General features: G+C 40.2%; 1 protein-coding gene and 1 non-coding gene across 4 annotated transcripts in view; both read left to right on the top strand.

Moving 5' to 3' along the window:
- SUSD1 (sushi domain containing 1) overlaps positions 1–17379 on the top strand; it is a 130461-nt gene that overhangs the window by 17898 nt on the left and 95184 nt on the right. For all 3 annotated transcript variants that reach the window (XM_043453660.1, XM_043453659.1, XM_043453661.1), the window contains exons 2-5: positions 130–249; positions 2682–2837; positions 12853–13005; positions 13906–14085. In XM_043453660.1, coding sequence (XP_043309595.1) covers positions 130–249; positions 2682–2837; positions 12853–13005; positions 13906–14085 — 609 coding nt within the window. The remainder of the gene's footprint in view (positions 1–129; positions 250–2681; positions 2838–12852; positions 13006–13905; positions 14086–17379) is intronic.
- LOC122432180 lies at positions 4090–4196 on the top strand. The gene has a single exon (XR_006266784.1). It is a non-coding gene; the product is annotated as a U6 spliceosomal RNA (small nuclear RNA).

Here is a 17379-nt window from a genome sequence, read left to right as displayed (position 1 = left end):
ATCTACCCTTTATAATTTTGGTATTCAAATGTTGGTTCTCCATTGTAAATGTCTGCTACCAAAAATGTGACTCATCTAAAGTAGGTGATTGAAATGTTCTTCTCCTGATATATGCTATTTATGATTCAGATTTACATCCGGATATCTGTGCCACTTGCCATGAACATGCTACCTGCTCGAAAATAGGAAGGATGAGCGTCTGTATGTGCAAATATGGATTTGTGGGCAATGGGAGGACTCATTGTATTGGTAAGTTGTGACTTTTGGCTAAGTTGAAAACTTCACCAAGAAACAAGATTCTCCAGTATTAAAGAGTTGGTGTCCTTGGGGGGAAAGCATTGCTATTTTGTTCATGTGCTTTTATTATAAGGAGTTTTGTCAATTACAGTAAGTCTCTGTTTCAGTGTTTGGATATAGCCTTTCCTTAGTGTTTACAAGGAATTACCCCTCATGTTAGAGGTCACTGAACTTGAACCTCTGGAAACTCTCTGACCTCACACAGATATGAAATCTGTTTTTAAGTCTTGGGTTTAACTTAGCAATTTGAGTGAGTATTGTCTTTTTAAATTTCTCTAGTTGTTTTGACAGAAAACTATTTTTTTTATTAGTACCATGAGGAAAAACAAAGCACAATTGCCTATTGAACTTTTCTGGCTGATGGGTGAAATACTGTTTCTTTGAGTCTTATGTCTACCAAAATCCATCCTACAAATTTTTTGTAGTTGTGACCCTTTAAGCTCTTGGATGACTTATAGAAATACAAATACTTTTAGACTAGAAGTATCTGAAATTATTTTTTGTCTCAGAGAATCCACCATGCCATGAGTCAAATAATATCCAGTTTCAAGCCCAATTCAGAGAGAGAGAGAGCGTTCCATAGCAACTTTACAGTAGCGGATATTAGGATAATCATGGTTTCCTTCCATCATCCATGTTACCTGCAGTGAAAATATGGATAGTTTTGCCTTGTAGCTGTGGATTGACAGTATATACCATCTCACTGTGGTATCTTTGTTTTGTTTTTGTTTTTTGCTCCCTGAAGAAAAAAAACAATTAAATCCTGAGTTCAAAAACTCATATTCTACTTCACAGGTACATGTTTTCACAGTCACACAGCTTTGCCTGTTCCTGCAGGCTGGAGTTGGGCCTTCCTGACCCTCTCTGTTTAGGATAAAAACACTATATACTATATATCCCAATAATTGGTGTGCTGAGACCACACCATAGGTTGCAGGTAAGATCATAGATGTGCCCAGTGCTAAGTCACAGGACCTAAGAACTCTAGAATCCCCTACAAACGCATATGCCCCTTCTGATGAAGTCTGCAGGGGAGATATGCCTCAGGAACAATAGCAAAGGAATACTGCATCTTATGAGCAGGTGGACTTGTGTCTGAAAGCCCCGTGCCCTGCTTAGTAAGCCAGACTGGACACTTGACCTAGCTATGGCTTGAGGGTCCATTTTGCCTCTCTGTATTCTTAGACAGATCTTTTAACCACAGATAGTTTTAATGATGAATAGATTTAATTACATTTTAAAAAGATAATAGAAGGAAAATGAAAGAAAAATCCTACCAGATTTTGAACTGAGTGTGGGGTGCTCTGGGGTTAGCAGGAATTGTGTGCAATTGTGAGAGGCAATTGAACTGTTGTGAGGGAACCAGTAATGTAATAAAACGCTAAGTGACAGATAAAAAACTCCAGTTCCTAAACAGATGATATCCTCCACCCCCGCCCCCCGAAAAAAAAAAGCTAGCTGGATATCACCTCTCAAAGGATGTGAGAGAAATTGGTCACAGGAGTTTCCTCTGATGGTACAGTCTAAGGCAGAGTGAGTGAACTCTAACCTGGGGGCCAGACTTCACTGCTGCCTGTTTTTGTAACAGGGTCTTAATTTGTTTACTGACGGTCTGTGTGCTTTTATGATCCAAAGTATGGATGAGCAGTTGCCACCGGAGACCTATGACTGGCCTTTGACAGAAAAAGTTTGCTGACCCCTGGGCTGGAGGACAGGAGGGAGGTTTACGTTCATTTGACATTGATGTCAAATGACTGAATTAGAACTAGTCAGGGCAGGTCCTGTGGTCTCATCACGCATCCCAGGTTCCAGCCCCTCCTCACCGGGTGATTAACATTGTTTATGTGGATCACTAACGATCAGCAGGAGCTGCTTCTGCCACAGTATTAGCCCTGCCCCCGGATGAGGCTTGAGCACTAATTCCATTGTGTGTCCTGGTGACTCAGAAGTAACACATTTTCCAGTTAATCATTGGATGCAAAATCATCCTACTTTGATTTTTATTTAAAAAAGCAAGAGAATGGCTGAGCTGGAAAAGTGGGCTTCTGCTGGATTTTTCCCCCCAGGCCTATGACAAGATCTTTTTAAGTGTGGAGAAGTTCAAAAAGCATCTCCATCTCCCAGTCTTCAAGTAAGACGGGCTATCAGAATGAGATGTTGGATTTCTCTTATGGTCTCGTACACACTTGGCATGAGACAACGAGGGGCCCATGTCCCGGAGTCTGAGAAGTATAGTGAGCGGAGGAGAGGCTGGGGAAATAGATCTTTCTGCTGTTGTCGTAGAATGTTGACTCCCAAGTCCATAGCGCAGGAGAACAGTCTGGGTGGTTGATCGTGGTATGGAGTGACAGCGCTTTCTGTGTGTTGTCTCAATGTACCCACAGATAAAGATGAGTGCCAATTTGGAACCAGTGTGGTCTGTGGGAACCACACATCTTGCCACAACACACTCGGAGGCTTTTATTGCATTTGCCTGGAAGGGTATCGAGCCACAAACAACAACAAGACATTCATCCCCAATGACGGCACCTTTTGCACAGGTACTCGGGAAGGGGGCTGCGGATGGCAACAGGGTGACGGCCGAGGGTACCCGGTCCCTGGGGTGTGGAGGAGGAGAGGGCGGGGCCAGGATGGGGTGTGCTTTAAGGAAGGGACTCTCCTTTATCCATGGGGGATATTTGGACATGCACTGAGTATTAGTTAGTATCAGGGAATTATTGTTCATTTTTTTAGAAGGAATAGCTGTATTGTAGTATTTTAGGATAATATTCTTATTTTGGGAGCTGCGTGCTAAAGTATCTGGGAGTGTTATTATGAAGCATGTGGTGTAGTGTTTACCTGTAAGATACTTTAAATGGCAAAATGTGAATGATTGTTGAATCTTGGGGGTGGAGGTGGGACTAGGGGAGACTGGAATATTCTTTTGCTTGTTCGGTGTGTCTGAAATGTTTCAGAACAAACAGCAAGGAGAGATTCTTGGAGATGGTGTGCCATCTCTGCAGTAACCTTTGGAGTGACTGTGGTACTCCCCAGCCCTGTGCATCCTGCCCCAGGGGTGAGCCCTGTGATGCACCTATTAGAGTGTGGGCCTGTCTCCTGGAGGAAGAAGCTGAGTGAGGAGCACAACTTTTAGGACCTCAGTAGCTTTGAAGGTCAGGTTTTGGACATATGTTGGTCAAATAAAAGGGGTGGGCAAAGGCCTCTTAATTTTCAGTGGCTCCTGTATTATTTTCATGATTATATGTCATGATAATATAGCTCTTGGATTTTCTAAGGAAATCTTTGAACAGTAATGAGGAGGAAAGGCAAGAAGAGACTCCTGGTTCTAAGATGGTTTTGCGTAGACTTAATGATTCTTCTTGAGGAGGTCATGGCAACCCACTCCAGTATTCTTGCCTGGAGAATCCCATGGACAGAGGAGCCTGGCGGGATACATACAGTCCACAGCGTCACAAAGAGTTGGACACAACAGGAGCAACTTAGCAGGCTCGTCTTTAAAAGCTTTGTGATATTTAAAGGTTTGGGGGAGACACAAAGAGAGAGGAGAGCATTTTTATCTTTTTCCCAGGAACCGCAGGTTCTGATGCTCTGATTCATTCTCCCTCTTGACCTGTACCAAGGTAAAATTCCCTCAAAGGGTACATTTGATTTATTCTTGGCATGAATGAGCACTGTTCCCTCAGAGAAAACATTTTATAATATCTTGTTGTTTTAGGTAGCAAATTATTTGCTACATGATTGCAGAAGTGCAGTGTTGCAGAATTAAATTAGGTGCCTTAAAAAAAAACTTGGGTGCTCGCTTCGGCAGCACATATACTAAAATTGGAACGATACAGAGAAGATTAGCATGGCCCCTGCGCAAGGATGACACGCAAATTCGTGAAGCGTTCCATATTTAAAAAAAAAAAAAAAAAAACTTGGAAGATGATGGTTCATTCAATATACATTTTTCATGCGCTTCCTACGTGCCAAGGCTGTGCTAGTAGGAGGTGATGGTAGATAGCTAATTTCAGTATAATGTATTAGTCATGGGTAAGCAGAGGGTGCTTTCCAGAGTCTGGAATCCTTGGAGGCACTTACCTTGGAAGTGGGTGAGAGATGGGATGCTTTCCGGAGGACTTAACACCTGAAATTGTGTTTTCAAGACTGTGGGAGTTTGACAGGAAAAATTTTATAATAGTATGTATCAGTATAGTTTCTAAGGATGCATTATGTTTTTTAAAGGGTATGAAGAAGAAAAAGAAAGAAAGAAATATTATATTCAAGGGCCAAATAGATGTCAGCCTAAGAAGAGCTGATCTTCCTGGAACAAAATCCTTATCTAGGCTCTGCTTCTATTTATTCTACTTCTTATAATTATTTGTTGACCTTCCCCCTTTAAAAAAAATTGAGGTATAATTCATTAAACCACAAAATGCCCTCTTTTAGAGGGTACAATTCAGTGGTTTTCAGTATAATTTTAAAAAGTTGTGCAACAATCTTCACTATCCAATTTTAGAACCTCCTTTAACCCTCAAAAGAAACCTCATATCCAATGGCAGTTATTCCCATTACTTTTTTTTTTTTTTTGAGGCCTTTATTTATTACTTTGTAAAACCTGATGGATGACTTTTCTTGATGACACTGAGTTTCTTCCAGAATCACAGTTTCACAGAAACACCAGTGGACTTTAGGTAGGGCAGAAGCTTTAGCAAGTTTTGGGGTATCAGCAGTTATCCAGTGCTTGCCTGGAACCAGAAGATTATAAATCCCTGTTCTTGAATTCTGAGAAATTCCTGTGCCTAGGTGTTCATTGTGCTCGGCAGGGTTCAGGTCAAGTTCAGGAGCTGGTTGCAGGTAGGCCTCCTTGGATGTCGCCGAGTATAGATGAGGGCTGAGCTGCAGCAGTTCTAGTGCTGGAGAACCCACAGATGTTCTGGTCCCCAGGCTGCCCCTGGGATGACTCCTGGCGATCATGGAAGCTTTGAGATGAGCCACAACCCAGGGGAAGAAGCTCTATGGCACTTGCAGCATGAGGGCATTCCAAAATGCCAGGGGCCTGGACCAAAGTATCATTGTCTCTCATGATGGTCTTCATTTCTTCACATCCTTGCCAACACTGGATAATATCACTAACGGTCCCCATCTTAAATGAGTGTTTGTGTTCCTCTAATGTGACTTCCTAAGATGTAGGTTTCTGAGCTGAATTTGGCGTTTGAGGAGGGACTGTAGCCTCTGTTTTAGAGCATTTAAATCTAGCATTTAAATCAACAAGCTGTGTGGCCACTCCCCTGCCTCTAGTCAAGAACCCCATGCGAAGATGTGTACGTGTGCATGCTCATTGTTCATGGTCAAGGTCAGGCGTAGGTTATGAAGGAGTGGCTTGTGCTCTAGGGAGAACTGAGTCAGTAGAGAGGCGAGGCCCATCCACATATTGGCTAACAAGTATTGAGGACCAAAGATCAAGCAGGCACTGTGTTAAGTGATTTCCACATGTTTTATTTAATCTGTGCCAAAAAACCCTACTATAATTAACTTCATTTTACAGAAGTGGTTTGGAAAGGTTAAAGAACAGACATTAGTACAACTAGTAGGTAGCAGAATCAATTCTCCAACCTGGGTCTGTTTGACTTTCAAATCCATGAAAGAATTTTAAATACAGAACACCAGGGCTCTGGGATGAGGTCAGAGTGTCCTGCTCAGTTTTGCTATTTTTTACTAAAGAATGGTTCTGGCTGTGGATAAAGTGAAATAATCTTATATATAGAATGAGGCATAGGGAATTTTCTCCCTTGATTAGTTAACTATGTTAATACAGTTGCTTAGAACATTTTTTCTTCACAAGCAAACATGTTATAAGCTTGGAGACCCAGTAGAATCTACCACTACATGGAGAATTTGTCCTGTTGAGCTTAATGTGATGACCTTAACATGTCTATCCAGTCAAGATCTAGAACAGTTTAGTAAAGGTATGCTTTGGAAACATTAGGAAGTAGCAGAGGATTAAATATCAAAATCATGTCATACTCATCTCAGTGATATATGGCAAATACATCTAGACTTCCTTAAGGCAACTGATGTTCCTGACAATCTCTGTGGACAAGACAGAGAATTATTGATTGGATGATGGTAAAATTAGATTTTAAAGGAAGAAACAGTGTGGCATAGTGTTTAAGGATATGGTCTCAGAAGCCAGACACCTGGCTTCTGATTCTAGCTTTTCCGCTGTTAAACCTGTGTGGCTTCAGGTTAACCATTCTATGCTTCAGTTACTTCATCTGTAAAATGGGGATAATAACAGCATCAACCTCCCAGGGTTTTTGTGAGGATTAAATAAGATGGAAAATAATCATTAATAAATAACAAAGTGTTTAGAACAGTGCTTGACATGCACAAGATGACATGCAGGGGTTATTGTTATTAACAGTCATTATAACAATTATTGTTATTAAACTGTTGAATGTATACAAAGCAAATGGATTAACGCCTGCAGTGACTCATACAGAGCTAATCAGTATCTAGAAACTCCAAGTGTTTCCCATACCACTGCATTTTTGCCTAATAATACTTGGACCTTTTATTTTTAGTAGCTACTGAAGAATTAATTTATTCCTACTCACTTCCTTTTTAGGAATCTGGGGCAGGTGGACAGGCTGGAAAATGGTTTCTGTGTTAAAAGTGTATTCATAAACACATTTTACAAATTCCTCAGTGGGGGGAGAAAAATCTTACTAAGCTAAGATGATAGATCCAGTCTGGGAACACAGTGCTGAAATCATTTCTAAAGTGTGTACTAGATTGAGATTGATTTTAAGAATCCTTTCTTAACAGTTACCCAAATTTCCATGATTTTGTTATCAATAATGTTTGTTGGGTTTGCCTGGTGGCTCAGTGGTAAAGAATCTGCCTGCCGATTCAGGAGACATGGGTTTGATCCCTGATCTGGGACCATCCCACATGCAAATAAGCCCGTGTGCCGCAACTATTGACCCTGTGCTCTAGAGCCCGGGAGCTGCAACTGCTGAAGCCCGTGCTCCCTAGAGCCTGTGCTCCCTAGAGTCTGTGCTCCCTAGAGCCTGTGCTCCCTGCTTTGAAACAACAAAAGCCACGGTAATGAGAAACCTGCACACCTCAACTAGAGAGTAGCCCCTGATTGCTGCAACTAGAGAAAAAGCCCACGGAGCAACGAAGACCCAGCACCGCCCCAAATAAATAAGTTGATAAAATTATAGAAAAAAGAGCAAAAAACAGTGTTTGTTTGACAAGTTTCACTTCTCACCACCCTTTGTTGTGTTTTATGATGTCTTCTCCCTTCTTGACAATATTTATGCTGATTTTTTTTTTGTCAGTAGTGTGGTTCTTGAGATCATTCATATTCTAAAATGTCATTCCTAAAAAAAAAAAAATAAATAAAAAAAAAATGTCATTCCTTTCCTTAAATATAGCATGATGTTTTGCTCTCTTTTCCTTAGAACTCTGTACATGTTACTTCTGTGCTATCTGGCATTTAGTGTTTCAGACAAGAAGTCCTGGGTCAGATTGCTTCTCTTTTCCTCATAAATTACTATTCCCTTCTCTCAGGAGATTTTAAATTTTTCTCTTCTTCCTTGAAACCCAGAATGACTCATTTTTCAACATTCATGCCTGTCACCTTAAAAGGCTATTTTTATTTGAATACAAAACTGGAGCAGTTTTTCTTTTGATATTAATTTTTTATATATTTGCTCCATTTTCTTCCATAATTCCTTTTAAATAGATATTGCATGTTTTGGGTCTGTCCTCATATTATATTTTTGTCCCATAGTTTCTGTCTTAGATAATTAATCTTTCTATGTGTTTTGGAGAATTCCTTGAGTTGAAATTTGTGAATTTGTTTTCAATGCCTCTATTGAGCTTTTATTTTTGGCATTCATATTTTGTTTTTAATTTCCAAGACTTCATTTTTTTTTCTCTCAGAAATTCCCTTTTTCATTAATACAGTATCTTCTTAACCTTATTTGGGTTTCAGCATCTCTTATTATGTCAGGAATGTCTTGGTTATTTCTTACTGAGTAACTCTACTCCTTCCACCCTACAACTCCCTCCAAATTTAGTGGTTTAAATTTATATATGTATATATGTAACATATGTATGTATGTATATGTATATACATATGCATATATGTATATATGTAACATGTATATATATGCGTATATGTATATACATATGCATATATGTATATATGTAACATGTATATATATGCACATATGTATATATATGTAACAATTTATTATTTGCTACAATTCTGTGGCTAGGTGGTTTTGTCACTTGTGTGCACATATTCAACTGGTGGCTGGACTAGGCTGGGCTGATGAAAGAAGGCCTCTCTCACATACGCCTTGGGCCTTGGTGTGTGTATGTGTGTGTTCAGTTGTGTCCGACTCTTTGCGACCCTATGGACTGTAGCTCTCCAGGCTCCTCTGACCATAGCATGGAATTTTCCAGACAAGAACACTAGAGTGTGTTGCCATTTCCTACTCCAGGAGCTCCATCCATGTCTCTTGTGTCTCCTGTGTTGGTAGGTGGATTCTTTACCACTGTCACCACCTGGACCTTGATTCTAGCTGTCAAGCAGGCCACCTTAGTCCTCCTTCACATGGCATCTCATCTTTAGGGCCTCTCTGACTGGCCTGTCTCCCAAGCACCCCAGCCTGGGTTTTCTGTAGCATGGACACTGGATTCCAGCTGAGGGAGAGAGGAAGCTGCCAGGCATCATCTAAGGTCATGCCCACAGTAGGCACCGTGGTGCTTCTGCCAAGTTCTGTTGGACAAAGCAAGTCTCAAGACCAGCTCAAAAAAAAAAAAAAGAAAGACCAGCTCAAGAGGAGGGGAAATGGATTCCATTCTTGATGGGAGGAGAGGCAAGAAAGGAAGGGGAGGAATTGTTGACAGCCATCTCTGGAGCCCATTTCCCACAGAGTTTCCCAAAGATGTGGGTTGATTAGAATTGGTCCCTTGGGTCTCCTCTGGCAACTGAATGAATTACTGTTCCCCAGACAACAATCAGCTAGCAATGAGGTAGGTATTCCTTGGTCCAAAACCCCAAACCAAACAAACCAGTGTAAAGAATATAGTGAATTTTAATAAAACCACTAAACAAAAATATGAAAGGATTCTGAGATTATATTCTTCCTTTTGGGTGGGGGCATTCTTAAAATGTTCTTTTTTTAATTTTTAAAATGAAGTAATAGTTTTTTTTTTTTTTTGGAAAAAAAAGACTTTACTGGAAAATTAGAATATTGGTCAAAGAAAAGAAATGCAAGAAGGCAAAGTGGTTGTCTGAGGAGGTTTTACAAATAGCTGAAGAGAGAAGAAAAGCAAAAGGAAGAGGAAAAAGGGGAAGATGATACCCAACTGAATTCAGAGTTCCAGAGAACAGCAAGGAGAGATAAGAAGGCCTTCTTAAGGGAACCATGCAAAGAAATAGAGGAAAACAATAGAATGGGAAAGACTAGAGATCTCTTCGAGAAAACTGGAGATATCAAGGGAACATTTCGCATAAGGATGGGGATGATAAAGGATGAAAATGGTAAGATTAAGAAGAGGTGGTAAGAACACAGAAGAACTATACAAAAAAGATCTCAATGACCTGGATAACCATGATGGTGTGGTCACTCACCTAGACCCAGACATCCTGGAGTGTCAAGTCAAGTGGGCCTTAGGAAGCATCACTATGAACAAAGCTAGTGGAGGGGACAGAATTCCAGATGAGCTATTTCAGATCCTAAAAGATGATGCTGTAAAAGTGCTGCACTCAGTATGCCAACAAATTTGGAAAACTCAGCAGTGTCCACAGGACTGGAAAAGGTCAGTTTTCATTCCAGTCCCAAGGAAGGTCAATGCCAAAGAATGTTCAAACTACAGTTGCACTTATTTCATATGTTAGCAAGGATATGCTCAAAATCCTTCAAGTGAGGCTTCAGCAGTGAACTGAGAATTTCCAGATGTACAAGCTGGTTTCGAAAAGGCAGAGGAACCAGAGACCAGATTGCCAACATTTGTTGGATCATGGAGAAAACAAGGGAATTCCAGAAAAATATCTACTTCTTCTTCATTGACTACAGTAAAGCCTTTGACTGTGTGGAACACAGCAAACTGTGGAAAATTCTTAAAGAGATGGGACTACCAGACCACCTTACCTGTCTTCTGAGAAACTTGTATGTGGGTCAAGAAGCAACAGTTAAAACCTTACATGGAACAACTGACTACTTCAAAATTGGGAAAGGAGTATGAGAAGGCTGTATATTGTCACCCTGCTGTTTAACTACTATGCAGAGTACATCATGGAAATGCCAGGCTGGATGAAGCACAAGCTGGAACCAAGATTGCCAGGAGAAATATCAACAACATTAGATATGCAGATGATACCAACTCTAATGGCACAAAGTGAAGAGGAATTAAAGAGCCACTTGATGACGGTGAAAGAGGAAAGTGAAAAAGCTGGCTTAAAACTCAGTATTCAAAAACTAAGATCTTGGTAGCTGGTCCCATCACTTCATGGTAAATAGAAGGGGGAAAAGTGGAAGCAGTGACAGATTTTATTTTCTTGGGCTCCCAAATTATTGCATACAGTGACTGCAATCATGAAATTAAAAGAATTTTACTCCTGGGAAGAAAAGCTATGACAAACCTAGACAATATATTAAAAAGCAGAGATGTTGCTTGGCCAACAAAGGTCCGTCTAGTCAAAGCTATGGTTTTTCAAGTAGTTCACGTATGGATGTGGGAGTTGGACCATAAAAAAGGCTGAGTGCTAAAGAATTGGTGCTTTTGAATTGTGGTACTGGAGAAGACTCTTGAGAGTTCCTTGGACTACAAGGAGATGAAGCCAGTAAACTCGAAAGGAAATCAACCCTGAATATTCATTGGAAGGATTGATGCTGAAGCTGATGTTCCAGTACTTTGGCCACCAGATGCAAAAAGCTGACTCATTGGAAAAGACCCTGATGATGGGAAAGACTGAAGGTAAAAAGGGAAGGAAGCAACAGAGGATGAGATGATTAGATAGCATCATTGCCTCAACGAACATGAATTTGAGCAAACTCTGAGAGACAGTGGAAGACAGAGGAGTGGAAGACAGATAGTGGAAGACAGAGTCCACGGGGTTGCAAAGAGTTGGACAAAACTTAGCAGTTGAACAACAACAATAACATCAACAATAATGTCAGTTCTTCCAAAATTATAGGTCTTTGAAATCCCAGAGTCTGGGAATTACTTTCTTCAGTCACACTGTTCCTCCTGTCCTCTGTCCCGCTGATAGTTCTTGCAAATGTCCTGGAAAAAGTCCCCTTTTACTTAAGGTACTTTTCTTTCTGTAAGTGAAATTGGTGTGTCTGTGGCTGTGATGGAGTTTCTAAAGCTTTAAATTTTGTTCACTAAGCCAAGTCTGAGGGGGAAAACTGCTAACTTGCAGAAAGATTTCTTTTTTTCAGCCTCTGAATGGTTGTGTGGTTTTCACTCCTGCACCTGCTACCACTGACAATCTTCAGTCAAAGGGAGAAGTCTGATAAGAAGCATGTCTTATCCTTCTTGAAGGCTGCTTTAAGCTCTTTTGATCTTGGTAAAAGGAGTGAGACCCTTCTAAGTAGCTTCTTTTCTTCTTGCCTTATGCTCATGAAACATTTTTCACCCTGGTCTAAGCTGTTTTGTTTTAGGAGTTCTTCAGATATTTTAACATGAAGTTGATGCTAGCCTTATGTTATAGTAATTGAATTTTTTAGCATACTTCTTTGGGTTCATTTTGTTGGGTTGTCAAGAGAGTTGGTAATAGTTGTTGGCTTTAACTTTTCAGAACACATTGACAAATATTTATTGAGCGCCTCTTGGTGCCTATGATATGAAGGACACAGGAGAAGAGCTCTTAAGGATACAACAAATTTGTGATACAGTTACAAACAAATGCATCTACTTATACGTGTAGATGGAGAGTGTGAAAAGTGGCTGTCAGGAAGAATGGATAAAGAAGATGTGCCACATATGTACAATGGAATATTACTTAGCCATTAACAAGAACAAAATAATGCCATTTGCAGCAACATGGGTAGACCTAGAGATTGTCACACTGAGTGAAGTAAGTCAGACGGAAAAGGAGAAATATCATACAACATCCTGTATATGTGAAATCTAAAAAAAAATGATATAAATGAACTTATGAAACAGACTCACAAACTGAGAATAATCTTATGGCTGCTGGTGGGTAGGGAAAGGGATAGTTTGGGAGTTTGGGTTGGACATGTACACACTGCTATTTTCAAAATGGATAACCAACAAGGGCCTACCGTATAATGCAGGGGACTCTGCTCAGTGTTATGTGGCAGCCTGGATGGGAGGGGAGTTTGGGGGAGAATGGATACAAGTGTAATGTATGGGCGAGTCCCTTCTCCGTTCACCTGAAACTGTCGCAACACTGATAATTGGCTTTACCCCAATACAAAATAAAAAGTTAAATCCCCCACCACAAAGAAGAAACGGCTGTCACAATGTTCAACCCTTTTCTCCTTTTTCTGTTTTGCTCTCCCTTCTTGTATGGGTCTCAAGACATAGATGAGTGTGAGGTTTCCAGCCGGTGCAGGCGTGGAGGACGGTGTGTGAACACTCGTGGGAGCTATGAATGCTACTGTATGGATGGATACTTGCCAAAAGGTGGACCTGAGCCTTTCCATCCGACCAGAGATGCCACGTCATGCACAGGTGGGTTCCTGCCAAAGAATGCAGCCTCCGAAGGTGAGAGTCTGTTGATGACTCTTCTGCTCTGATGTTGTTCTCCTGCTCTGAGCCTAAGTCTGTGGGTCTGTGTTGAGGATGTTGGTGGGAATCTGTGTTTTGCATATTTATAACCTATAAAATGCAATAACAGTCATTATAGAGTGGGCTATATTAAAGTTAAAAAAACTTTAGGGATTTTTGTAGGTAATAGATGTTCAGATATTAACCATTATATTAGTAAACACAGCTAATCTGGTAAGGACCAGCATCTCAAAAGTTACCAAGGAAGTCATAAAGGCTTATATATTTTAGGATATTGTGTGAAATGAAATTAATACTTTGTTGGGCTAGGCTTCTCTTCGTTGTTGTTTAGTCCCCAAGTCATGTCTGACTTATTTGCGACTCCGTTGACTAGCCCACCAGTCTCCTGTCCTTGGCATTTCCCAGACAAGAATACTGGAGTGGGTTACCATTTCCTTCTTCAGGGGATCTTCCCGACTCAGGGATTGAACTCACGTCTCCTGCATTGGCTGGTGTGTTCTTTACCCCTGAGTCACCAGGGAAGCCCATAGGCTTATCTTTAGTGAGTGTAAATTAGTGAGAGTTGTAAATTTAGTTGTAAATTTAGTGAGTGTAAATTAGTGAGAGCTGATTGCCAGATCCTTTCAGCTTTATGCTGTTACTTGTGGAAGACCAGACGATTGAATAGAGACACTCATTGGAAACGTGCCCGGAAGTCTTGTAGAAATGAGTCAGTCTGTTTTAAAATATGACTCGAGTGTGTATGTATGAGGGAAGAGAGGATAAAGTAAAGATGGAAAGAGATTATGTATTTTGAAAATACACGTTTATATAGTAACAAGTTTGACATTAATTTATTTTCAGAAATAGACTGTGGGACCCCTCCTGAGATTCCAGGTGGCTATATCATAGGAAATTATACCTCTAGGCTTGGCAGTCAGGTTCATTATGCTTGCAAAGAAGGATTCTTCAGTGACTCAGAAGATACGGTTTCAAGCTGCACAGCCGTGGGCACGTGGGAGTCCCCCAAATTAAATTGCCAAGGTGAGTTTTTCAAAGGTTCCCAGCTTATAGCAGCTGGAGACTGTTTTTCTATTTCTCTCTAAATCTCTTTTTGGGATAATGAATGAATGAAATAAATCCAATAATTTCCCATTGCTTCTGCTAGGGTTTCAGTTGATTCTCTTGGTATTTAAAGGAATACTATTGTCTGCTAATGATGATAATTCCATCTTTCATTTTGCCATGTTTATAATAGTCATGTTTTTCTCTTAACTGACCACTCAGCTAGTGTGTTCAGAGCAAAAGTTTAAGTAGTAGTATTGACTTTGAATTTTCTTTCCTTATTCCTTATTTCCTTATTCCTGACTTATGCAAGTGGTTTGAGTATTTCATTATCATTCATGATTTTGGCTTTCTGATGTTACCGACGTCTAGTTATGTTTTTATGTACAGTGATAGAGTGCTGTGTGCTGAGTTCTGGTCTAAGCACTCATTCAGTCCTTACAATATCCCTATGAATGTGTACTATTATCATCGCACTTTACAGATGGAAAAACTGAGGCATGGAAAAGTTAAGTAATTTGTTTGAGGTTATCGAACTAGTGATAGAGCTGAAATTTGAACTCAAAATTCTGGTTTCGGAGGTTGTATGCTTAATCATTCTGGTATACTCCTGTTTTTGTGATGGTGTTGGCTTCTGGTTTGTTTTCTACTTTTGTCTTTTCATCATTTTACCAGTTTTTGGCTATATATACATGATACTAAGGAAGTATTCATCTATTTCCATTTTACTGGGATTTGTATTATTTTTATCATGTCTTTTAAGCATGTATTAAGGTGATCATGTATACTTTTCTCCTTTTAACCAGTTATATGTTGGTTTATATTATTAAATTTCCTAATAATGATCAATACTAGTTGCTGGAATGGATTCTTCTGGGTCTTTGGTGTTTTATTCTTTCAGTCTGGATTATATTTGCTAAATTGTGTCTAAAAGTCTTGCATTGATATTCATAAGTAAGATTGGTCTATTTTCTTTTCTATATTATCTTTGGTGATATAGTTATTAATGTTATTCTAAATTTTGAGAAAATAAAGTGAAAGCATTTCCTTCTTTCTGTATTCTCTGGAATACAATAAACAGGATTTTTGAACATTTCACCTGGAAAACCATCTGGATGTGGCACTTGGGAAGAGGTGGTCCTTGGGATATTTTAAAAAATGAATAATTACTGGTCCTGTTTAAGTTTCCTATTCTTTTTGATATTCATTTTGGTAATTTACATGTTCTTAAAAAAGTCATCAATTTCAAATTTATTTGCAGAGAGAAGGGTAAGGCACTCACTTACTTTACACTCACTTACTTTTTGTAGTTATATGTGTTTATAATACTGAAATATTGGAGACAGTTTCAAATGTCTATCGATAACGAAATTAGTCAAATCATAGCATATACATGAGATGGAATATTCTGTAGCTAATATGTTGAAAAGAATGTTTACTAACATAGGTCTATTAACAGTATATTACTGAATTACAAACTATATAAATAATATGCCCTTAATTTTGAAAAATTTCGTATATACATGTTTATGAAAAAGTTCAGAAAGCTATACATTAAAACACTAACCGCGCAGAGGAATCCCCTGGTGATCCAGTGGTCAGCACTCTGTACTTCCACTGCAGGGGGTGTGGATTCGGTCCCTGGTGGGCAAACCAGGCTCCTATATTCCATGCTGCTGTGTTTAGTCACTCAGTCATGTCCAACTCTTTGCAACCCCATGGACTGTAGCTCTCCAGGCTCCTCTATCCTTGGGGATTCTCCAGGCAAGAATACTGGAGTGGGTTGCCATGCCCTCCTCCAGGGGATCTTCCCCACCCAGGGATCAAACCCAGGTCTCCCACCTTGCAGGCGAATTCTTTACTGTCTGAGTCACTGGGGATGCCCCCCTGCATGCCATAGGGTGCAGCCAAAACAAAACAAACCCCGAAAATGTTATTGAAGGAATTTTTTTTTTTTTTTTTTACATATTAGACAAAGTAACAAAGTTGTTTCCATTTTGGAAAAAAGAAAATAAAGCAGTTTTCATGGAATTTATTGTGTAGCTGAGAAACCTCAGTGCTGGGCTTGGCTAAGTTAATCCTTTAGATATTCTGATTTGTGATTGAGGTTCTAATCGCATTCTGATAATTGTCATCCTGGGGGTTAAGAAATTCTAAAAGTACATTTTAGTTCTCACATTGTCTTTCTGTGGATCAATTAAAATGCAGAACTGAGATTAAAATGTGCCATAATGCATGTCAAAAAACTCCCTAGAGATTTACGTAAGAAGCTTCATATAAGACAATTCATGTTACTTTGAAAATCAGTCGTCATCCAGATTATTGAACTGAGAATGTAGAAAGTAATTTAGAGAAGAGTGCTTGTTCCATTCCCCAAAGAACTGTCACTTAGCAGGTCTTCATTTCTTATTTCCCTCCGGTAATAACTGTTCCCTGTGCTTGCTGACACCCTCCCCCGTGTCACCACATGGCCACTGGCTTCTCCCGGCTCTGCCTTCTCTCTGAGCTCACTCCTTCGTATTTATCCTTCTTCAGTCTTCTTTGGGGCTCCAGAATCTGGGCCCTGTGCCAGCCGGCGCTGTATTTTTAGTTGAGCGTTACGAAGCCACAGGAGTTGGGAATTCCAGTGAAAACACTAGCAAACTGTGAACTTGGTTGCTGAAGAGCAGGTACTTAGGAAAGGAGCAGCTGCGTGGTCCAGATGGCAGCGTGTGTGTCTGATGACGGACTTCCTCCCCCAGAGAAGGTACAGTTGGCAGATCCTGTTGTTTGCCTTCTCCCAATTACTGGCGGCTCTGCTGCTGCTTTGGTGAGGGGGAATGGAGGGGGGCCGTGACATAAGTTCCCTGTTCAAGCAGGCCTCGGAAGTGGATGATGATAGGGAAGATGATGTGTGACGTCTATCACACATTTCCAGCATCTCTCAGGAAAAGACAATCTCTAGCTTGCCTTTCCTTTGTTGTTGTTCAATTTCTAAGTCATGTCCGACTCTTTGCCACCCCATGGACTGCAGCACGCCAGGCTTCCCTGTCCTTCACTGTCTCCCAGAGTTTGCTAAATTCATGTCCATCGAGTTGGTGATGCTATCCAACCACTTCATCCTCTATTGCCCCCTTCTCCTCTTGCCCTCCATCTTTCCCAGCATCAGGGTCTTTTCCAGTGAGTCGGCTCTTCACATCAGGTGGCCAAGGTATTGGAGCTTCAGCTTCAGCATCAGTCTTATATGAATAATATGCCCTTAATTTTGAAAAATTTCATATATACATATGTTTA

Source organism: Cervus canadensis, chromosome 30, assembly GCF_019320065.1.
Source record: "Cervus canadensis isolate Bull #8, Minnesota chromosome 30, ASM1932006v1, whole genome shotgun sequence".
Classification (NCBI taxonomy): Eukaryota; Metazoa; Chordata; class Mammalia; order Artiodactyla; family Cervidae; genus Cervus; species Cervus canadensis.
This window is presented reverse-complemented; position numbering and strand designations above follow the sequence as displayed.